The sequence below is a fragment of the Tenrec ecaudatus genome, chromosome 7, assembly GCF_050624435.1.
Source record: "Tenrec ecaudatus isolate mTenEca1 chromosome 7, mTenEca1.hap1, whole genome shotgun sequence".
NCBI classification, from domain to species: domain Eukaryota; kingdom Metazoa; phylum Chordata; class Mammalia; order Afrosoricida; family Tenrecidae; genus Tenrec; species Tenrec ecaudatus.
In genome coordinates this window covers 116,851,856-116,876,747 of record NC_134536.1, presented here as the reverse complement: position 1 = coordinate 116,876,747, position 24,892 = coordinate 116,851,856, and the positions used below count along the sequence as shown (strand labels likewise).

The window sequence follows — 24,892 nt, the reverse complement described above, 5'->3', positions numbered from 1 at the left end:
GTTTGCCTGGTCCATTAGTCCACTAGACTAATTACTCCCATGTATCTTTCTATTTCATCATTCTTTCCTCTCTATGGGGAGAGAACAATATTTCACTGCAGATGTCTGCTCATGAGCCCACTTGCTGCTCACCAAGGTAAAATGTTGAACACAATTTTTGTGTGTGTGAATTATGTTATACCAATGACTACGGTGTCCCCCAGACCAACAATTCATCCCCTCAAGGTACTTCATTAAACCTCAGAAGTTCTTGGAACATTTATGTTTCATATAGTGGTGAATCGAATGGGCAAATTGGGCCGATTCTTTTCTTGTATAGCGGTGCTTGGTTGGCTTGTTTTACACTGTCATAAAAATAAAAGCACCCTAAGTATTTAAACTTAAATGATCAGATATTTGACAATGCTTATCTTCCCAAAGCAGTAATTCTCGGTGTTGGATTGCCCTAACTGTAAGGTAAGCAGTAGCTTACTTATGCTTAATTAACAATCTTAGGGAGCAATTTCATATTTTTTCCAACCCATCATAGATTCTGCTTAGAGATATAGCTGCCATCAGTCTTTTTACCAACTTCCTACAAAATCAAAGCCTCTTTTCAAGTTTACAGTCCCTGACAGGAATGGAATATTCAGGAACCAAAGTTTATTATGAGCCTGTTTACAATTACCTAGTAATATATAATACATATATTATAATATATGTAATATATAATACAATATTTTCAAATACTTAAAATATGCACCAAAGATGAAGTAATATCCACGGGAAATGGTTCTCTAGAACTTAGTGGGTAGGCAAAGCAAGCCCGGCGTTTGCCATGCTTGTTGTATCACCCCCGTGGCTGCACTGAAACCCGTGTTGCGATGGCCTCTCGCACAAAGCTCTTCTTTGTGTAGTTCTCCTACTATTGTTTGACCTGCTAGATTTCCTGAAACAATTGTTCTAAGTAGTTTTTGATCAAATAAGTCTTGAATATTTAAAAATCTATCCAAGGTTTTACATCCCTTACTGTCTCTAGAGTCAATATAGGTACATAGCATTTGCAGCCGAATGATTTGTACTGTGTAGGTACACATATTCTACATTCAATATTAAAGATAAGCAAGGCCAGTTAATATGATTACATATGCAACAACCCCTAAGAACTTCAATTCATAAGTAAATTCAAGGGGAAGTTGAAGAAAATTAAAACAAGTTGATAAGAATGTATCTCACCTAAATAAACTATCTCATAAATGTATGTAATATATTGAACACTAATGATTGAAGGCTAGACATTTGTGGGATGATGTCAAAGAAATCCAAATGAAGAAAATAAAAGTTCATTGCAAACTCAGAAAACTCAAGAAAGAAAACATCAAATTAGTTTACCATATAACTTTTATATCCTTTGTATAACATACAAAGAACATTTCTATTTTGTTAACTTTACATATTATATTAGTTTTGTGAATTACAGCCATGCAATAATTGAAGTCTTATGAAAATTGTCTATTACTTAATTTAAAATTTGAATACTCAATTCTAAACTTTACATAACTTTTCAGAATACCCCGTTTGAGAATAATCAAATTTATAATCTTTTTCAAATCAAATTAGGTTCTTCTGCATTATAATTATAGATACAGAATAAAGGATTATATGGTTAAGCTGTGAACTGCTAACCATAGCCATAGAAGTTCAATTAACACCAGCCTCTCTGTGGTAGAAAGGTGATGCTCTCTGCTTCCATAAAAAGGTACAGTCCTTAAAGAACAAAACATCATATCATTTCAAATGAGGGTGAGTGCAGAGTGGAGACCCAAAGCCCATCTGTAGGCAGCTGGACATCCCCTTACAGAAGGGTTGCGGGGAGGAGATGAGTCAGTCAGGGTTCAGGGTAACACCAATGAAACATACAACTTTCCTCCCCTCCCCACTATCATGATCCCAATTCTACCTTACAAATCTGGCTAGACCAAAGGATGTACACGGGTACAGATAAGAACTAGAAAATAAGGCATCCAGGAAAGATGATCCCTTCAGGACCAATTCTAAGAGTGGTTCTGAGAGGGTGGAGGGAGGGTTGGGTTGAAAGGGGGAACCAATTAAAGGGATTACATATAACCTCCTTCCTAGGGGATTGACCACATAAAAGTGGGTGAAGGGAGACATGGGACAGTGTAAGGCATGACAAAATAATAATAAATTATCAGGGGTTCATGAAGGAGGGGGAGTGGGGAGAGAGGATGAAAAAGGAGCTGATATCAAGGGCTCAAGTAGAAAGAGAATGTTTTGAGAATGATGATGGAAAAAATGTAGAAATGTACTTGACACAATGGACGTATGTATGAATTGTGAGAAGAGATGTACAAGCCCCCAATTAAAATGATTTATAAACAAACAAACATACCAAAAAATTTACAGTCCTGGAAATCATATAAAGAGCTACTGTGAGTTGGAATCGACTCTGGCTGTGTATTCTTGGTCTCCTCTTATTACTACTAACATTAGTGACAGTCATTTCTCACCTTAACAAAAAGACTATCAGGCAGACCTTAGATCAAGAATAAGATTCAGTCATAACTTGGCCGTTAAGAGTTTGTAAGTGAGCCAAATACATGCAAAGGGCCCAACTTTAGCCTTACTTTAGCACCCTGGTGGTGCCATGTGGTTAGTGTGGGACCAAGAAACACCACATCAGGGCTTCCAACCCACCAGCTGCTTCTGGGAGAAAGATGAAATGATCACTTCTGTAAAGATTTACAGGCTCAGGAAGACCATAGAGGGCCGCTAAGCATTGAAGCGGACTCCAGGGCAGTATGTTTGTTTGTTTGTTTGTTTGTTTTTGCTTTAGTGCAAGAAAGGCCCCAAGGGTTTCAAAGACTTACAAGCAGTATGTAGCTTAAATCAAGGTGATGGGGATGTGAATTTGATTAGGTGGGGAAACAGTCAATTGTTTCAAAGTAAGGGCACATTTGCAAGACGTCAAAGGGCAATGAGAATGGTCTGGAACCTAAGGACTGCTTGCACTACAGACAGAATTAAGAGCATCTAGAATTCCGAGCATCATTAGACTGTTAGAATGACTGTAGCCAGTAGAAGAGTAATGTCACGTAACTGCTGTTTCTGAGTCTGTTGACATTTTCTAAGTCATACATGTAAACAGCCAGATTAGTTGATGAATGTTTAATTTAGTAAAATTGCATAGAGACATGTTATTCTGGCATTTTCCTAAATATTACTTTTGTTTCTTGGCTTATTCTCCGTAGACTGGTGTCCCATGCATGTTACCCACTTTTCAAGGATCAAAATGCAGACAATCATGGCTGTGCCATGGCCAGCAGAGCTGATGGGCGGGGAAAGCGGCATGCCACAAAGCCATGTCCCAACAGCATAGAGAAATCTAACAGGATCTATCAATGTTCCCCTCCATACAGAGTCTCCTCGAATGTAAGTCTAAATGGGAAGAATTAATAATGTTCTAACAGTAAAATGCTATTATTTTCAGGTATAATGATTTGGTATTCTTACTAAAGTATCCAGAAAGGCTTCAAGCTTTGGTATCTCACAAGACAATCACAAGCGAATGGTCAAAAATGTTTGATACATACTAGTTTAATACAATGGTATCTCATTCAACCCGAAAATGAAATCCTAATACATACTTCAATGTGGATAAACCTTGATAATAACTCCACTGAGGGACATGATCCCCAAGAGGACAAACATTGTACGGTTCCACTTGGAAAATGTTTAACAGGCAGGTAGATGCAGACTTAAGGTTACTGTTGGTAATAAGGGCTGGGAAGGATGTGTGAGCAGAAAGAAGACCCCCCTGCTTAAGACACACCGAGCTTCTCTTAAAAAGCAAATCAAACGCACTGCCACTGAGTCAATTCTTACCCCTAACAACCCGATAGGATGGACTAGATAGGCCCCTTGAGTGTATGAGTCTTTATGGGAACATCTTTCATGCAGGGAGCAGCGGGGGGTCCAAACTGTTAACCTTTCAGTTGGCAGCTCAGCTGGTACAGCTCTACCAGGTCTCTGAACGCGATGATGCTACTGCTTGTACAAAGTGATGAACATGATTGATGCCACTGCGTCGCCTTTGTGAAGAATGCTGCCATGGAAGATGGGCACTTACATACATACTTGCCACCATTTTTTTTAAGGGAGACTAAGTCAAACTCTTTCCAATAATTTTTTGGGTGATAGCTATATGATTTTGTCATTACTTTATATTACTTGTCCTTTGCCCCTTTCCAAAGGAGCACTGGTGGAAAGGTCAATAGTTCAAAACCAACACTCGGTGTGGAGAAGAAAGATCAGGCTTTCTACTCCTGTACTCAGCTATATTCTTAGAAACTCACAGGGGCAGTTCTGCCCTGTCCTAAAAGGTGGCCATGAGTCAGTATTTACTTGATGACAGTGGTGTGTGTGTGTGTGTGTGTGTGTGCATGTGCGTGTGTGTGTTGCTATCCTTAGCCCCAAAAATAATTGAAGAGGACCAAGCCATAAAGGATTGCAATTTGTCATGTTGAAGCCTACACAAAATTTAGTTCATCGTGGCCATGTCTTAAGATACCTTATCACTTGCAGAGTATTTGAACCAATAGAGGCTTCCAATTCCTGAGAATAGAGCCCAGTCATCTTACCATACAACAGAGACCTTTCCTGAGCTAGTTCATACTCACTTTTGCGAAGCCATGTCCTCTGCTACCTTCTCTAGTCTCATAATGATACAATATATGGACTACGGTGCTCTCTCCTGGTGTGTCTGATTGGCCACGTGATTCCTCCGACCGGAATATCATTCTGATTTCTGTCTGATAAAATCTCCCATAGTGTACAGGCCCAGGTCAAATCTAATCTTCACTATGCAGTGTTTGATGCATGAGCAGAAATATCGTGATGGGATAATATCTGTATCTATACTGGGAAATCCAGTCAATACAACCGTAAGATTTACACAGAAAAACTAGGGATGAAAAAGTTGAAGATAATTTTTTAAATGTTGCTGAAATACATCAACAGTGAGATGCTAACAACTTAAGCCAGATTCAGAAGAAGACATGGATTGAGAAATACCATTGCTGACATCAGATTGTCCTTGGCTGAGAGCAGATGAAACACCCGAAAGACGTGAGCTTGTGTTTTATTGACTGGGCAAAGTCATTTGATGGAGTGAGTCATTCTGACCTCTGGCTCCAATTATAAATAAAGAGAATTCCAGAAATCTTCACTGTGCTCATGGAAGGACTGTAGAGGGACCAAGAGCCAGTCATTCAAACAGACGAGGGGCTCTGCGTGGTTTATAACATGGAGAGGTGTGCTTCAGCACTGCATCCTCTCACCATATTTATGCAATCTCTGCTGAGCAAATAACCCCAGAAGCTGGTGTAAATGAAGAGGAACACAGCAGTGGGAATGGAGGAAGGCTATCAGTAAACTGCCATCTGCAGGTGATAAACCTTGCTGGATGAAGCCAAGAGGACTTGAAGCATTTGCTGATGAATGTCAACAAGTACAACTTTCGGTACAGACTATAACTCAATAGAGAGAGAACCAAAAGCCTCACAACTGGACGATAGCCTTAGCAATGGAGAAACGATTTAATTTTTCAAGGATTTCGTTTTACTTGGATACATAATCAACACTCAAGAAAGTATTGATTGCAATCAAGAAATCAAAAAATCGAACAGCGCATTGCATTTGGAAACCAGATGCTCAAGGCCTCTGTAAAGTGTTGAAGAGCCAAGATGTTATCGTGAGGCCCGAGGCCTGGGTGAGCCAAGCTACGGTATTCTCGATCACTTCAGTTACGTGGAAACTCTGGACATGATTAAGGAAGCCCAGCCCAAAGAAGAAGTGATACATTTGAATTTTGGTTTTGATTAAGGCTATGTAGAGAACTGTACACATCCAGAAGAACACACAAACCTTAGAGCAAGTTAGTTAGAATGCTCTTGGAATAGGAAGCTAGAATGCTCTCAGAATAGAAGATGGTGAGACTTCTTTGTCCCCAGTATTTTCCCAGGGAAATCATTATTAGTTAAGTTGAGAGGCAGTTAAAAAGAGGAAACCCCTCCAGAAGGTGCCTTACCACCGTGGCTACCACATGGGCTCAAAGTAACAATTGTCTGCCTGGCACAGGATTGAGCGGCGTCTCGTCTTGTTGCACATAAGGTTGCTCTAAGTGGGAGCCAACGTGAGGGCACCTAGCAACAATGGGACAAGGGAGCTGGGGCTTCAAAGAGGTTTTGGAAAATTTCCATGATATCTTCATGGATGCCTCTTGTGGTCAAACGATTGGGAGTCAGATTATTTTCCACTGTTAAAGCATGGATTTTGTTTAACTGACTTTATAATTGGTGGCCATAGAAAGCTATTATATTTCCTCCCTATTTCAAAAGTAGCACTTAGTGATAGAAGTTAGTGAACGAAATAGCTGTATCTTGTTTTTATCAACTTTGTCATTCTGTATGTGAATGTTTCAAAGTGTATCTCATAGTAAATTACTAGTGAGCACAACACTTTGGGACGCACAGTCCCTAACAGGGATTGTGCAAACCACGTTAGCATTGCTCACCGAGCAAAGGTTTAGTAAATCCTGACAGCAATGATAATGCTCAGTGATATTTCTCCCTCCAGGAAACTGAGATAATGAAAGAAATCATGCAAAACGGACCCGTTCAAGGTAAGCTCGTATGGTATATGGCTGTCTTATCAATTGCTTAGAAACATGATGTACCCTTATAGCTCATATAAAGAAACTTAATATTAAAAGGAGAAATTTTCACTTTTGTATCATTCATGAATGTTGAACAGTTCTAATATTAGTGTAAGATATGCTCATGTATGTACTTCATGATCTGTCATTTATTTTAAGATGGCATACTCATTATGAAACTGAATCAAAGGCAATACTCTTAAATATTAGTGACATGTCTAATCAAAGTCCACTAAGTCTTTCAAATATGCTTTAGATCAAACAAACATCAAATGTGAAGTGATTGATTTGCATCCGTGCTCACTTTATGAGTTCAAGCGCATTTAAGACATAGATAATTTTATTTTCTCATCTTCAGTTTAAATGGTTCAGGAAAACAAGAAGAAAAGTATGAGCATTAGCAGTAGAAAAGAACGTTGGTGCTTCCCTTCCTTCATTGGCTCATAATAAATCAAATTAGCCAGTAGGACTTTTATGTTTTGCAAAAAGACTTTTGATGAATTTTATAAATGTGCTATGAATCATAAACTAACTGTACATAAGGAAATAAGATAGTGACTTATTTTCCTAGATGGATTTTTATGATGTCATCTTTGATGAATCGCTCCTTGTTTATCTTATCATGTATTGAAAATATATTTTGCTGTGTACATACAACAGCATATATTCTCTGAACTAAACGTTGCCTTGTTGTGCACCAAATAGCCAGTCCTCTGATGCTTAAAACAACAATCCAGCTGTTTTAAGCTGGAGAATCTGTGAGTTTACGTTGGAAACTCTGTGAGGCTTAAAATATATGATTAGTGCAAGATAATATTAAGTAGCCCCAATTCAAGGGAAAAGCAATTTAAATTAAAAACATGTACTATATGGACAGTTTTTGTTGGTTTGCTTCTGAATGATGATCTAATGAATAGATATCGGTTTAATATTTAGCAGGAAACACGGATTTTATAACTATGTTGGAAGCATGTTTTAGACCATTATCGCCATTTGGCATTTGCTTAGGAAACAAAGCATTCACCAACCATGCATTGGGTTTAATTTTTTACAGCTCTTGAAACCTTATACGAAATCTACAACAAATAAAGAAAAGTTTCTTTTTCCCCTCTGTCCTTAACATTGTGTAATGGGCTCACTACTGCAAGGCAGGGGCAATGTATCTCTGATTTCCATGTGTGCCACCTGAAAGGTGCCCAGTGAGATTCTGAAGTCGCACAGGCAGTCAAATCAGGGCTAAATTTAAAAGTCCAGATTCGCCATTTCCTACCCAAATGACTTGAACCGTTTACATGACCTCTCAAAATCACAAAATCATGAATGCTATTTGTGTTTTCCTTTCCTTTTTAATCAGCCAAAATATATTCAGATGCTGATTGTTTTTCCTTTTCAGTTTGAGAATAACTTTGGTTAATTTCATGGCCATGTACTTAAAACTTATGAATTTCTCATGATGACTCGAAACGAGAGACATTCAAAGCCACAAAATCATGCAAATTCTGAAAGGTTCTTCTCACAAATGTTGGTGGAGATCCTACTTCTCGCCAGCCGGAGTCAGTGGCTGGGGAAGGACAGCCCGTTAGGGAGCCCCTTCTCTGCTCTTAGGTACATAGGAATCCTGTATGAGCTTGCTGTAATTTTCCAAAGGCGAGATTACAGCAAGGCAGCTCACATACTTACATGAGAGTGGGCTTATCAAGTCTATTTTAGTGTGAAAAGCTAAGTAAATAAACCATTTAAAGTTAATTTTCATGGTTTCTCATCCTTTTAAAATTATTTGGTAAGGTTTTCATGCAATCAGAAAAATGTATTTTTTCCCCGAGAACTTCAAGAGGAGGTGAAACACAGGAGTAAAGGGAGGTAGTGGCACTGTAGAATAGCAAGTGCACTAGCCAGAACTGCACATTTTTATAAATAGAAGGCTGGGCCTCTCTTCTTACTGCGGTGCTACAGACTCATCTTACTTATTGTTGCCTGGGCTAACATACGGTATTGCTTCTCCTGTCTCAGTACAAAAGAAGATGAAATGAAATGGAAAGCTCAAAAAGCAACACAGTGTTTATTCTTCTAAAATCTGTAGAATTAAAAAATGCCATAAGCTACTTTTAGATATAAAGAGAATGAAAGCAAAAATATACATAAAGAACAGTTATATAAATTTGTAAAATCCAGTAGGCATGTTTTATAGTAGATAAAGACTATTTTTCTTATTTTTTTGAGAATATATGAACTACATCAGTAAACTCATGGAATATTTACGAAATGAAATTTAAAAAGAAACCTTGAAAAAATTGTATTCACTTTGGAATAAAGGCTTCATTTTAGAGTCCACCAAAGTCTTGTGACCTTCGCCCTCCTCTATTTAAAATGCATTTCAAAATAGATAGGTAACCCGTGAACGCATTTATCAAGGTATACTTACCTAGCCCCAGGTGGAATTAGCATTAATTTGTGTCTTCTATTGCATTCCCGAAGCCTTTCAGGAAAGCAGCACTCATAAACGAAATAATCTACGTGAGAATGGCCGGGGCTGTATGAAGGATAATCTTTATTTTTTAAAGAGTATAACATTGGCCTTGCTCCTCAAAGCTGGGACAGCATTTTGTCATAGTGTTCCTTTGCCCCGTGTTTGCTTTGTGTTCGACTTCACAGGGAGAAAGGTTTGTATCCTCGTCTAAGGAGTAAGAACAGGTACAATAAACTGGGCTGGCTGGGCTCAGCCTGCGCTGTTTGTTTCCGTCTAGTTTTCAGGGGCCTGTGGTGTACACAAGGTTAATGGTGAAATATAGCAGTTTCCTGCCAACTCTAGTGGAATTTTGCTACAAGGAGCTCAATTCTTGGTAACGCTGCTCTATCAACTAAGAATAGATGGAGTTGTAGTAGTCTAAATAGCCAAGCCATTCTTACAAGGGAACAAGAAACTACTGCAGGAAATTAAGAAGGAAAATATAGTCTGTAGGGCAAAATCCTTTCTTAGATTCAGTTCTCATAGATGTATCCAGTGACTTTTCTAGTTTTTGAAAGAGAATTAAGAGAACAAACAAAAAAATAGCTCATTTCTCATTGGGTTTTATTTTAGCCATAATGCAGGTCCAGGAGGATTTCTTCTATTATAAGACAGGAATATATAGACATGTTGCCAGCAGAAATGAAGAACCAGGAAAATATCGAAAGCTTCAGACACATGCAGTCAAACTCACCGGGTAAGACTGTTCCTTAAGAAAAAAATGTTTTTTAAATGCTTTTAGACAATGGAACCATTGCAAACAAGTGCACACAGTGCATTTGGGTACCAGGACTCCCTCCTTGTTTCTATCTCAGTATTGAAATTGTCCTTTTGTGTCCTCCTTTCCTTCATCTTCACCTTTTCTTTGGGTTCTTCTAGCATATTTAAGGTTAGTGATATAAAGTTCTCTATTATCTGCTCTTTTGTAGGGTTGTTTTCTAGCTTCCTCTAGTCTTTTTATGGAGTCAGCTCTTCTGCTTCTACGTGTGCCTTATAATTTTCCACTGATGCTGTGACATTTGAATATTTCAATACTGTCCTAACTATAATGCGATTGTTTGGAATCCTTTATTTTCAAAGAGACTATACTGTGTTTATATATTTTGAATCTTATTACTCTTTATAAATCATTGAGACTATAATAAATGACTCATCAACCTGCTCTAACTGTTGAGAATCCAGACTCTCTTGAATGTACATCAAGGAACCCGGGTGGCACAGAAGGATGACCATTGGATGGCTAATCACAAGGTTGGCTGTTCGAAAGCAGTCTGTGTGAAAAAGATGGATCTATCTGCTCTCATTTACACTTAAACCCTCGGAAAAACTCTCTACGGGGCCACTGAGAGTTAGAATAAACTTATTGGCAGTGGATTTGGTTTTGTAAATTTTAGAATATATATGGATATAATCTGATCCAGGGCCTATGTTCTTCTAGTGTTTTGACATTTCTCTTCAACTTCAGGTATAGAGGCTATTATTTAACATTGGTAGAGTGTGACACCAGTGGGACACCATTGATAAAACTCATATCCTGGCAAAATAGCCACAGGGCAGCTGAAAACCGTATACCCTAGCTTGTAATGCATTCTTTCCAAAAACTGGGACTTTTTTTCAAACGCCGCAGGACGCGGGAAAAAATTGTTACAAATCTGGACTGTCCCGCCAAAAGCGGGACAACTGGTCACTTTGTTGTTTGTGTGGTGCCTGTTCCAAGTTATATTTTGCAGAGTGAGTTCCAATTCTGCTATTGCCACAGTCAGCTTGTGGCCTGACTTATTCCACTAGGGGGCTCTCAGGCCTTTGAGTCTGCCCAGAGTCATATCAAGCGAAGGGAAGGCTGCTTGACCCTCACTTTCAGGGCCTTTCTAAAAACTGTAAAAACCCAAAACCTTGAAGGAGAAAGTCCTCACAGGCTGTCTTGGCACTTTATCTAGGGAACTATACGACAGTCCCCACAACCTTGAGGATAGGGTACTGGGTGATGGGCCAATTGGTATATCATGGTTCCCTCTTAGGAAAGATCTATAGCTTATTCTTTCATTAAGCACTTTTCTGATTGATTTAAATGTTGAATTGTTTTCCAAACCTCCAAGTAGTTATAAGAGCTCTTTAATGAGCAGCAGATGATTTTCAGTGGAAAGGCAGACCTTTGCAACTCTTAACCCATCATTTGCTTAAAAATTTTAACTTTCGTTAATAAACTCTCCCAGTTCAGACCTTTCTCTGATTTCAGACTTTGGAAGTCTCCTGTCTGTAGCTATTAAGGTAAATTGTTCCCATTTGATTTTGGAGCCTGCAGGGGAGGCCTAGGAGCCCTTGTGACTCAATGATTAAAGTGATCAGCTATAAACCAAAAGGTTCCTGGTTCTAATTCAGTCTGCTCTGTGGAAACAAGCTGTGGACCCCTTGGAATCCCTCTGGGCAGTTCTACTCCATATTCAATGGATGGATGACATGAGTCCGAATCGACTCAGTAACAGGGGAGTCCGTTTCATTATATATAGCTATAGATATAAATAGTATTTTATATATGTATTATAAAGAAGAATGCAGAATCTGTATCAGAGAAAAGCTTACTAATGGTCTGCATGGAATACACAGATGGTACAACCTTGCTTGCTGAAAGCAAGGAGGACTTGAAGCACTTGCTGAAGAAGATCAAGCAGTGCAGCCTGCAGTAGGGATTACAACTCAGTGCAAAGGAAACCCAAATCCTCACAACTGAACTCATAGGCAATAGCCTAATAAATAGAAAACACACTGAAGTTGTCAAGTGTTGAATTTTGTTTGGATCCAGAATCAAGCCTCCCACTCGTTCCTGTTTGACCTCATGGTTACAGCTGTCATTGCCAATCCATTTCACTGAGGGTCTTCCTCGTTTACTCTGACTTTCTTCCAGGCATGATGTCCTTCTTCAAGGACTGTTAGCATCACTCATTTTTAAATAAGGCAGCTCCTTGCTCAAAGACAGAGTAGGGAGATGTGACAGTAGTTTGCCAAGGAACTTTTCGGCTTTGATGGAATGTTGAACTTATGTTGAACAAATCTATCCTTTCTATCCATACCCTGAAGGGTATGTCTGCCTTCACTTTATAGTTCTTTGGCGCTTTATACCTATGCAAATTGACTGGAGCTTTAGCACTGCACCTGACTTGAAGCATGCTTTCTTCCGCAGCTGATCATCCCTGGGTGCTATGGGATGCAGCTGACATCCTCTCAGAATAGATTGCCATGCTTGGCTCATGACCCTATTTCCCTACGAATAAATACCTAGAGTATTAGCATAATCCCCAACACCCTCTCCGTGGGAGTTATTGGTATTCAGACTTTGGAGTGACGATTTGGGTGGTAAAAATGACAAACGCACGGGCTGTTCCTGAAAGGTTGGAAATTTTAGTTCGCTCAAGGGATCCTGGGAAGATAAGCCTGGCAATTGGCTTCTGAAAATCAGCTAATGAATATCCTACAGAGCACCGTCTCACTGTGACAGACACATGGTTGTCATGAGTGGAGGTTTATTTGATATGAACTGGAAAGAATTCCGATGTGGGATTGCTGTCTGGAGTGCTGGCTCTCTGGATCTACACCTATTTGTTACAAAACAAAATGCATTTATCGTTTACTCTTCAAAGTTGTGGTCTGGGTTTGGGATCTTCATTTGATTCTCTAAAGACAGAGAGAGTTGAGGGTTGTTTGTTTTTAGTGTTGTTTTTAACTTGTGTTGTTTTACTTTGCTTCATTCATCCTTAATAGTTGGACGGCTCTTCAAGGAAGCAAATGGCATTTTATAAGACCCTTTAACTGGAAATCAGTGTCTCCCTTAATTCTGTTTTTCCTTCTGCTGGAAATTGCCATTCCCTCTACATCTCCCCTCTATTTCATTATTAGGTTTTATTTCTCCTCTGTTGGTGTTCTTGATGAGGAACATTTCCCCCACCATATGCTAAATTATTTAAGTATGTTTTCATATCACCCAGAGAACCATGGGATTGCCAACATTTTCATGACAAGTATTTTGATCAATTAAAACGAATAGCTTTATTTTTCTGGTGTTGCACGTGGGTTAAGTGCCTGGCTAATGGAATGCATGGAGATCAGAACAGTGACTCGATAGATGAAAAACCAAGCACTCGTGTCCACAGAGTGTGCAGCCTTATGGGACAGTTCTACTCTGTCGTGTGTGATCACCGAGGAATTGAAATAGACAACCACCTATTTCACAGGACTGGTCACTGGTACTCATTCATCTCAGGGTTGAACAAGAGATAAATATGTTTACATTCAATCGTGCTATCAAATTGTATATTCTCAGTATTTGTTTTATCTATGGCAGTACTACACTCCATTTTGTAAACTCCTAGAAATTTGTAACCTTTTATAAGTTTACCTCACACAGGTAACATTTTAAAAGGCAAATGCTTCCAGTTGGCAAATTACTTCAGGAGAAGCTATTTGTTTGGTTTTCTTTTCAGAAATATTTCAGGTCACCTGGGCGTTGTTAGGTGCCCCGGAGCAGTGGATTTCTAATTCTTCTCTCCATTAGTAATTCCTGACTTGGTAATTACCACATTCAGGAAATTAATGCATCAGTGAATTAGAGAGCAATCAAATAGCCCGAGAAAGTTAATGTTCCTTATCAGAAAAGCTTAATATACTCCTACAGAGTACCTTACACATTCTTATCAGCAAATTCTATTTGCTGCCTTTTCTGTGGAAGGCAAAGCTCTTTAAATTCACTTACTTGTACAAGTGAATATGATTTCCTTTAAGGACCCAACACCAGGGAATATAAGGAGGATGGATACACAGCCCCTGCCTTGAAGGAATTCAGGGGGTAAGGCAGACATATAGTATAAGTTAAGACTGTATACTCCAACATGCCTAAGAGTACAGGAGTTGGGTGTGTTGATAAACATTTGCAATAGGTTGCAATGGTTACTGTAAACATAGCAAAATGCCATTGAATTAAAGATGTCATATGAATACAAGTTTCTCTCTCCTATGTTTTCGACAAAATTTAAATGTGTACCCATGTTGTTGCTCCTGGTATTAAGTTGTGTCCCAAGAATGGCAAGCAACCTAAAACACTCTTACCTTGTGACTATTGAACAAAATCATATGGAACATGGAAAATGATGATATAGTTAATAAAGGCAGAGTTGAAGCTTGGAAGAGGACATAAGGTCATGGATCTAGTTTCAGAACTTTGAAAAATGTCCCTGAGGAAGACAGGCTGAGAAGAGGCCAGGGAGAGAGGGGCAGTGGTGGCACTAAGGGGGCAGTTGTGAAGCCAAATGATGATGATGACATCATGGTAGCAGCTTCCACGGTGACAGTGGTGGCAGTGGTGGATGGGCCGGGGTCACAGGGAGACAGAGCACCAAGGTAGTGGAGGTACATTGTCATCACTAATCTCTGTGCAGGCAAGCAGGCAGCAACATCTGCTCTTAGGCAGAGAGGGGCCCATTGGGAGAGAGCAGGAGCTGCTGGGAGCTGTAGCAGGTGGGGCTGCATTGCTGGACCCATGACCTGGCATGTGGGCAGGGTAGGGTGGGGCCTTTGCACCCATTGTCAACCAGCCTCATGGACCTATGAGTGGCAGTGCCAGTATATATCCCACACTGGTTGACACCAACCCGAGAGATGCCATTGGGAAAGAGAACATTTCGGCAAAGAGAGCATGTTGTGTAAAGGTAATGAGAAAGCTACATATGTATGATCACAAAGCAGGCTGTTTCAGGCTTCCCACCAGGAGACAAGATCGTGTAGGCTACGTTACTGATTTTGATCAAGGATGTTGCTGACTACTTAAGGATTTTAAGAGCAGATATATTCATGGGATTGTTTTCAATAGGAAGGTGGGCTGCTCTTGTGTTTATATTACTGTGATTGCTCTGGAATAGTCCAAGGAAAAAAATAGTCAAGACTTGGGGAAATGTGAAAAAAAAAGTTGGGGTGGGGGCATGAGTGGATTAAGAGATAGTTAAGGTGCAAAGGTGGCAGAAATAGCGGGTTGGAATTAAGTTTCCTGAGGAAAGAGTCAAGAGTACCCTACTCATAAAGTCATGGCTTCATGAACTGGCTACGCAGCAGTACTGTACAGTCAGTTAGCAAATGAGATGGGGAAATGCAGGTAGGAGAGCACCTGGTACATGTACTGATCTCAGTGCCAGACAAGAGGCAAAGGATGAAGAGGATGAGACTGAGCAGAATAAGATGAACAGAGAGATTGAGAATTAAATTTTGAGAAAAGCAATATTTAATAATCTGTTAGAAAATCCAAATCTATAGAGACAGAGCAAGAGAGAACAGTGAGATGAATTAAAAATAAAAAGGGAAACAAATATCGTGTAAGGCTGCTGAGAAAGCTGGTGAGCTGGAAGGGTTGGTCTCCCAAGAATCTGTGTTGAGATTAGTCTCAGGAAAGATAAGGAACTGCTTCCCTATTGTATACATAGAGAAGGTGGAGAAAATGAGTTTAGGTAACAATGTACTCACCTATTGAAGTAAAATTGTTATCAGATGGCTTCTTTTATCGGGAAGAAGAAAGTGAGGTTATTTACAGAGTGAATGTGTGTTGGATAGAATGCTCTCTAAGAAATTTGTGCAGTGTAGAGAGGGCTTGCAATGGTCCATGTGCAGTGTTGGAGATTCGGCAAAGGAAGCTGATGGAATTGCTATGCAGTGGTAATGGGGTCAACCTGCACTCTTGCGTGTGCCTCCAGCGGAGTGGTCAGCTGCTTATGTGTACACAGAGACATGGGTAATTGACCACCCAAGGCGGACAGTTTTCCACATGGGCACAGTGTGGAGCCAGGAGAAACAAGGAATTTAGAATATGAGTACTGACATAAGAATTATTGAAATGACACAAAGCTCAATATGGTTGATGAAAGGAAAGGTTAGTGGTTTTGGAGGAAATACCTATAGATTCAAGACTGTGATAATTCTAATATTACTGATTTTATGTTATTGTAATTTCATTTTATTTTACCTGTTAGTTTTTTAAAATAATTATGAGAGAAAAAATAAGTTATCCAATCCTAAGTTACATATTACAGTCTGAGCCAACAGCAATATAGACCCACTAAAAGTTATAATGTTCTATATCCAGGTGCTTGATTGTGATACTGATTGCCTGCTTTGTAATCATAAACCTTTTAAATGTATGTTTAAAAATACTAAATGTGGTTATACTTAGAGGCATGTGCTTAAGAGGATGTAAAAACAATATTTTGAAGTTAAACATCGAATGCATCCCCCCTACCTTTTCTATGTACCAGAAAGCGGAAGCATTCCAGAAGACAGATGATGAATTAGTGCCATGGCAAACGATCTTAGATGGCTTTATTGGGGCCACCACTTCTTTTCATCTGTTTGTCTTTTACCTTCTTCCTTCTGAATAACAAATGAACGTTAAGCCTGAATTTTCATGCTATGTGATGTTTAACCCGTGGCAAATTAATAAATTCTGAACAGATGTTTTAATTAGAGGTTTTCAATGCATGAGGAAGTCTAAGACAGTTGGATGAAATTTCTACTGCACTTATCAAGCAAATGCAAACAAATGGGGGATAATTAGTAGAGCGGATGCAAACGCATTTCATTTAAGTGGTAGGAAGGCTGTCTCTTAACTTCAGAACTCTTAGCTCTTCCTTACACGTTATATGGAGTGCACTGGTTTGAGTCATAGTTACTGCAACAAATAAACAGTTCTAATGGTTAAAATTATTCATAGAGATTTATTTCTTGCTCACATATTCACCTAAGATGGGTGTTCCTAGTTGTTGGGTGGCTCTCCCTCCTCTGTGGGGTTGCAGAGACTCAAACCATTTCCCATCATATTGCTCTACCACCTGGAAATGTAAACAAAATGGAAGGAGCAGTTTAATTTCAGAACAAATCGAGCTGTATTTTGGAATAGAAATAAAATTTATATAAACTTAAGAGGAAAATATAAAAATGGAATTTCAAACTGTGAGTTTGCAGTGAGCTTCTGTGTGCTCCCTCTCCCAAGGCTTCTGAGATGATGTGTTTTATCTTTAAAGAATTCCTGTTGAGAGATATTTAGACTCATTACTTTATAAAAGTAAACAAAGTAACGATATACATGGTATCACCCATTTTATCAAAAGGAGTTTAACATGAGTATTAGAATAAGCAAACAGGGAACCTTAGAATAGCCAAGTTAAATACATCCTTCTATTTAAAGATGATTTACTTATTTGCTTGAAACCTGGCATGTCGGCGTCTTCTTCACATTCCTTCATTATCTCTAGACCAGCACCCACGCCTTCGCAGTGGCCCTCTGGTTTACATGGTGCATTCTGTGTGCCGTGAGCTGAGCCCTCGGTTCCGTGTCCTGGGAGGGATGCTTTCAATAAATAGCTCCATCCCCGCCTTTCACATTTGCAAGCAGGGCAGTTAAACATCTTAGTGCTGAGCAATGCTATCTTGTAATGAAATATATCTGAGTTCAGAACCTGGCATCAAAGCAAAGGAATGGCATTTCAGTGAACTGGAGTCAAGTTCAGTTAGTGGGAAAAACTCAATGACATTCAGATAGCGAAAGGGGTCTGTCTTTCCCCGTCACACCGCGGCCAAGCTGAGACTAGGAAACTGTATTGACAGTAAGAGAAAAACTTGCAATGATGAAAAGAAAGCCTCACATAGATTGTAATAGAAATGTCTAAGGTGGGGGGGGGTGGGCTTTGCTTGTTTTGTAAAAAGTGTTATCCCCGATTTTTAAACTTTAGTTTATCCTTTGTCTTGCCTTGCAGTGCTTGCAATCTGTTAATGGAGACAGACACCCAAAGACGGGGAGTAAAAAGTGCCCCGAATTTAAGCCAGATGGGAGGGACACGTGTGGAAGCACGCAGTGAGGGCACCTCACCAGTGTGCACCGGTGTCTGAGACACGGTACCAGTGAGACAGGACTCTAGTTGACTGAATTCGCCATTTATTTGCCTCTCCTCTGCTATCAGCTGTTCATTCCTGCCTTTTTGTTTTTATTCTTCTAGGGAAGTCTTAGTGTAAACTATTACTATTTCAATGGCTCTGACTAAAAATGCAAAAATTAGGGTGTCACTGAGTCAACGCCTAATTATGATGACCCCAAGCATGTTGTCAACATGCAAGTGTGTGCCAGTGTCTTCCATTCTCCAGAAGGATGTCATCAGACCTATCTCCTGCCAAACAGCCTTCGCAATTAACCTTAGGAAGGTCAGAGAATGAATGGGTGGTGTGCTGGGAACGACAAAAAAGTGAAGGAGGCATAGTACAGCTTGCAGGACCTTGCTATTCATGAGTGGGGTTTTGAACTTCATTCTAAGGTGAGTAATTATCCATAAGGCTTTTGGAGAGGGAAATGACATAATTGGCATTTCTAAGAGGTCACTCTGTGTGATGCTTAGAGAACCCAATTAAGGTGCTGAAGGGAGAAGGGACAGATATAGGAAGATTCATTAGAAAAGTAAAACCGTAATGAAGAAAGAGCAGGAGCTTGAGTTAGGATGGTAATTGGGAAGATGAATCTGAACATGGTGTGTGTGTGTGTGTGTGTGTGTGTGTGTGTGTGTGTGTGTACATAAAGCATCACCTGTGAGACCTGGAACTCTACCAATCTGCCTGGTGTTTCCAGGACTCGTTTCCTGCCTTTGTCAGAATGCTTTCTTCCCCCATTTTTATGGCTAGTTTTATTGAAAAATATCAAGTTTTCCTTCTCTATGTTTCTGCCTTGACCAGGTTCTGGTTTTTGGAGTTGTGACTACGTATACAAGGGGGATTAAAAAATTGTGATAAATTAAATTAAAATTTAGTAATTTTTTTCACTAACTGATCAAGCTGATTCTAACTCATAGCAATCCCATGTGGCAGAATAGAACTTTATACCATACTGTTTCCTTGGTCTAATGTTTACCAAAGAAGATCATTAAACCTTTCTTCTACAAAAATAATGGGTGGGTTTGACCTACCAATCTTTTATTTAGTAACTGAGCATTTAAACAGTGCTCTGCCATATCTATCTCTATATCGTCCACTCTATATCTAATCAATATCTATATAAGTCTTTCATCTGTGTCTATGTCTAGCATCTCTACCTATATTATCTTTATCCATAGTTATATATTCATATCCACACACACACATATATATGTATATATATTTAGCTCAATTGAAAAATGTTGGTAAATTCTCAGGTGGATGATGATTTGAGAGGAAGTTGTTAATGAAGTTTGACTTCCAAGTATCTCTCATGAATAGCAGGATGCACGCTGTGCCATCTACTGACCTAGGAGAAGAGCAGGAGGAGGTAAAAGGCGACTCAAGAGTTCAGTTTAGACATATTGAGTTCAGGATTTTTGGAGACATCCAAATGAAAATGTCAAGTAACCAATTATATATCATTCTGAAGTAAAACAACACATTTTCCAGAGGTGGAGGAGAAAACATCGGAAATGATCCACATTTATAAAGTTACTAGAACCAGGAGGAAAGAATGTACAAAAAATAGGAGGGTTCAGGACTCAATTCTGAAGGAGAGACAGAGGTAAAGTAGAAAAAGAGGGGCTTTCAAAAGAAACTAACAAGTCACCAAAGAGAGAGGAGGCCGACCAAGAGGGCTTGGTGATGCCACAGACTCCTGGGAGTGTGCTAAGAAGTCAGGGTGATCGGCAAACAAACACTGAAAGTGACCACCAGGCTTGGAAATATAGAAAATGACAGAAAAAGAAAAGAAAATGATAGTTGGCTCTTTTTGTTAAAACTTGGATTTCTGACTTGTTATCAGTATATGTGTAAATTACATTAGTGTGTTTTTTAATAATATCTTTAAATCCTGTGAAATTTTGTTTAGGGTATGTTGAGTTTAATTAGCAGTTACATATTATATTGTGTGCTTATTAAATTGAAGAAAAGAAAAAATTCATTGGCTGAAATTATATGAATCTTCTTGGAAAGTTGGAAAAAACCACAAACTATGTAATTCACGTAGATATTCCCCAATTGATTGTTAATTCAAACTTCCAACACTATAATTGAGCCATCATCATGTGGGAGCCACTCTGTTTGGTGCTGAGGCCACAAGGAGGAATAACAGAAAGAACATTAATAAATAGTATAAAATATGACCCACCCATTGTAAAGCAGCTCTGGAGAGTTATCAGGCTCTCATGCATTCAGGCTTTTGAGACACTCCTGCAAACTCGCCAGCAAGAGAGTAAAGAGAGGCTTGAGGAGAGTGAACCCTGACTAGAGGACTTATCTTCCTTCCATTTCAGTGTTGATTGAATCGCAGTGACTTGGATGTTGGTACTGAATCAAAGTGACAGCACTGTTTGTGCTTTGTTGGTTCTACCTTGTTTACTTTGCTATTTGATTGATTTGCCATTTAAAGCACTGGCCAAGTCCATTCTACTCTCCAAATTGCCATTACTATAGTCTAGCCTTCTAAAACACAAAAACAAAAGCAAAGCAGAAAGTTTGAGTTAAGCGAAGGTATGGTGTGAGTTTTTAAAAGAGAGTTCTTAAAAAGCTCTTGGTATTCATGAAATATGGCTCGCTGAATATATGAGCATTAATCAAAATGTATTGCTATAAAATCACAGAAACCCGTTTTAAGCAAAAAAATAAAAATGTGGAGCCATTATTTCTCAATATGTCTTCCACAAAGGCCTATACACTTTTGAAAACAGCGTTCCATTTATTTACTTCTTCCCTGAAGAATTCTGCACTCTTCCTCTCTGCCGCATCAAAATGGCTCTGCTGGTAGCCATCAAGGAACAGACCGTTCATTGTTCATGTGTAAGTTCCCTTTGAGGTTAAGGAAAATGAAAACAAGTTCACACGAGCCAAAATATGCCCCGGGGTACATCCCACTGAAATTTTGAGAACATCTAACGAATAGATATGATTCACTAAACACTAATTACAGAAGATCTCATGAGCTGTAAGATGGCATCACGAGCATCATATGGAAAGAGCAGAAAGTCATTACAAAGGGAAGAAAGAAAGATCTGAGTGAGTATAGAAGAGAATCCAACAATTGTTCTCAATTGCAGATTAGTTAAGGCAAATGAAAGAAAGGATGAAGTCAATGACCTGAACAGAAAAGTTCAAAGGGCAGCTCGAGAAGACAAAGCCAAATATTATAGTTAAATATGAACAGACCTAGACTTGGAATACCAAAAAGAAAAAAAAAACATGCTCAGCGTATCTTAAATTGGAAGAACTCAACCAAAAATTCAAACCTCGAGTTCTAATATTGAAATAGTCTATGGCAAAATATTGAATGATGCAAGAAACATCAAAAGAAGATGTGATAAATAATACATAAAGTCACTGTACCAAAAAGAATTAGTCCATATTCAGCCATTCCTGGAGGTTGACTAAAAGAAGAATTAGTCCATATTCAGCCATTCCTAGAGTATGGAAGAAGAAATCCAAGCTTCACTGAAAGCATGAGCTAAACACCAAGCTGCTTGAATTGATGGAAGACCAAGTGTAATGTTTCACAAAGCTGATGAAGCACTGGAAGCTCTCACTGGTCTATGCCAGGAAATTTAGAAGACAGCTACCCATACAAATGACTGGAGAGATCCATATTTGCACCTCTTCTGAAGAAAGAATGCTCAAATTATAGGACAATATCATTGATATCACATGCAAATAAAATTTTTCTGAAGAATATTCAAAATTGCTTGCAGCAGTGCATTGACAGTGAGCTGCCAGTGGTTCAGATTGGATTCAGAAGAGGACAAGCCACAAGGGACATCACTGCAGACATCAGATGGATCTTGGCTGAAATCCGAGAATTCCAGAAAGACGTTTACTTGTTTTACATTGGCTCTGCAAAGGTAGTTGACTAGGTGGATCATAACAAGCTATAAATAGAGAAAATGGGAAATCCAGAACATATCATTATGTTCTTAAGGAAACTTTACATGGATCAAGAGGTCATTGTATGAACAGAACAAGGAGGTGCTGCGTGGTTGAAAATGAGGAACTGTCTGTGTGTCAGGGCGGTATCGTCTCATCATTCTTGTTCAATCAGGGTGCTCAGTAAACAGAGGGACTGGATTCTATGAATAAGAAGGTGGTATTGAGATTGGGGTAAGGCTTATTAACAACCTGAGATCTGCAGGTGACACAATCTTGCTTGCTGACAGTGAGGAGGTCGTGAAGCACTCGCTGATGAAGAAGAAGGATTGCAACCTTCAGTATGACTTTACAGAAAACCAGAGTCCTCACAACCAGACCAATGGGGGACATCATGGTAAATGGAAAAACGATGGAAGTTGTCAAGGATTTCATCTTTCTTGGATCCACAATCAGTGCTCGTGGACGCAGCAGTCAAGAGATCAAGCAATCCATTGCACTGAGGAAATCTGCTGCACAAGCTCTCTCTAGAGTGTTGGCTAAGGTGCGCCTGACCCAGGACATGGTATTTTCCATCGCCTTCCGTACTGGTGAACACTGAACATTGAATAAGGAAGACCGAAGGAAAATCAATGCATTTGAGCTACCGTGTTGGTTCATATTGAAAATACCATTTTCTGCTGAAAGAGTGATTAGGTCTGTCTTGGAATAATGCTCCTCAAAGACAAGGATGGTGAGACTGTCTCATGTATTTTTGTATATCTTACCAGGAGAAAACCGTCCCTGCAAAAGGGTGTCATGCTTGCTAAAGTGAAGGGGCACAGAAAAAAAGAACCTCAAAGAAATGAATCAACACAAACCTAAGAACAAGTGTGAGGACGGCGCCAAACCAAGCGGTGTGTCACTCTGTTGTCCCTAGGGTTGCTACGTGTGCAAACCCACCCACCGGGTAACATCTCGTCACCACCACTGCCCACCTGTGCTTTACTCCTGCACTGTGCGAATCAGTGTGACTGGAAATAATAATTGGCCATTTGGAACACTTTTAAAGGAGACTTGATACATGAACAAGTGATTCACTTAATAAAAAGATCATAAACAATTATTAGATTAACAGGACGGACACTGAAGTCAATGAGTTACACAAGAGCCAAGTGAAGGTAATGCTTCACTTGTTATATGAAATAGCTTCCAATTTCAGTGTTTTAATATTTATCCTTTATCCATTCAATGAGCTTAGTTTAATATCTGTGCCCACATTAGGTTTGGGAAATCTATGTGATGGAATTTTATTCTCACTGCCAACAAGTCGATTAGAACTCCTAATAACCATACAGAGCAGAATCACACTTCTGCTGTGGGTTTCTGAGACTGCAGCTCTGCTCAGGAATAGAAAGCCTGTCTTTTTCCCACAGAGTGGTTCGTGGTTTTGAACTACTGATCTTGCAGTTAGCAGCCCAGCACAAAACCACTATGCCTCCAAGGATTTTATTAGCTTCTTTTAAAATGATACATTCTAAAGTTAGCTTAATACATTCTTTCTTGTGATTTTGTCATATAGCCTAAACCTTTTCTTCAAAATTTAAAGTGCTATAGACTCAACACGGAGATAACAAAAGGTTTGGGTTTGTGAATTTCCAGGCATCTAAGTAGATGATATATCATGGGATAAGAGATCCAGAGACCATTGACTTCTATTTGTCAACTAGGATATTAATTGGTTGCCACCTGAAAGCAGAGAGCACTTTCTGGCTCATCAATACACATCTGAAGACAGCCAGGTTATCATTTCAGAATCTAGGATGAGGATGTTTTCTGAGACTCCAGGAATATGATCTATTTGACACGCTGATGAATGAAGAGAGTGGGATGGTTTGTTGAAAGGAATGAGTTGCCATGGCAATTTGCAATGTCTTCTCTGAGTCCAGACACGTAGGATGTTACTATTTCGATAAGTCCGAAAAGAAGGTCAGGTTCAGTCTATGCAATAATAAAAAGGAAAAGCTTGCTGAAAAATGAATTTTGCAGACAATAAATGCATACTCCCTGTGCCAGTTAGTGACAACGTTCATTTATTGATATTATCAAAATAATTACATTAAACATTAAATAATTACATTAAATATTAAATTACATTAAGTATTCCCCATCTCCATCATCACCATCATAAACCTGCTCATTCAATTTGTGAGTACGAATGAGACCATTGGATGTTATTAATGTGATACTGATTTGAATATTGATATAGTGATATAGTGATTCCAATCCATTTTCATCTGTCTTGCTCTCGATTCCCAGTTTTCTCTTCTGATGGCGACCTTCCAAGCCTTTTGTGGTTCTCTCTCAGCATAGTGCCAGCTCCTTACACGGACCTCGCCTCACTCCCCTCTCTTGCGCTCATGTCCCCTGTATCTGGATTCCACACAGTTTTCAAAGCCTACCACATCTCCTAGCCCTATCACAGTTAGAAATTAGTCCATCTCGGCTGCATCGTCCTAGTTTTAGTTTATATTGCATGCATTTTGATTGCTTCTTTAATATGTCTAACAGCTTAGTCTGTCACCGCGTGACTTTGAAATGTCACTTACCCTCTCTGGCCTGTTAAGTGAGGCCCAGTTGCCTTATCTGAAAGCAGAGTAACTGGGTTGGAGTTATATTAGCTTTGTGAGCCATATGGTCTTTCTTGTAACTATTCAAATCTGGCATTAACAGACATAGACAATATGTAAATGAAGGGAAATGACTTTTCCAAGAAAGCTATATTAACAAAAACAAGCAATCGGTTGGATTTA

General features: G+C 39.3%; 1 protein-coding gene across 1 annotated transcript in view; it reads left to right on the top strand.

Annotated features, from left to right (window-relative positions):
- TINAG (tubulointerstitial nephritis antigen) overlaps positions 1-24,892 on the top strand; it is an 84,851-nt gene that overhangs the window by 41,285 nt on the left and 18,674 nt on the right. Inside the window, exons 7-9 of the mRNA XM_075554060.1 lie at positions 3,252-3,432; positions 6,637-6,682; positions 9,795-9,918. Of these exons, the coding sequence (XP_075410175.1) occupies positions 3,252-3,432; positions 6,637-6,682; positions 9,795-9,918 (351 nt within the window). The remainder of the gene's footprint in view (positions 1-3,251; positions 3,433-6,636; positions 6,683-9,794; positions 9,919-24,892) is intronic.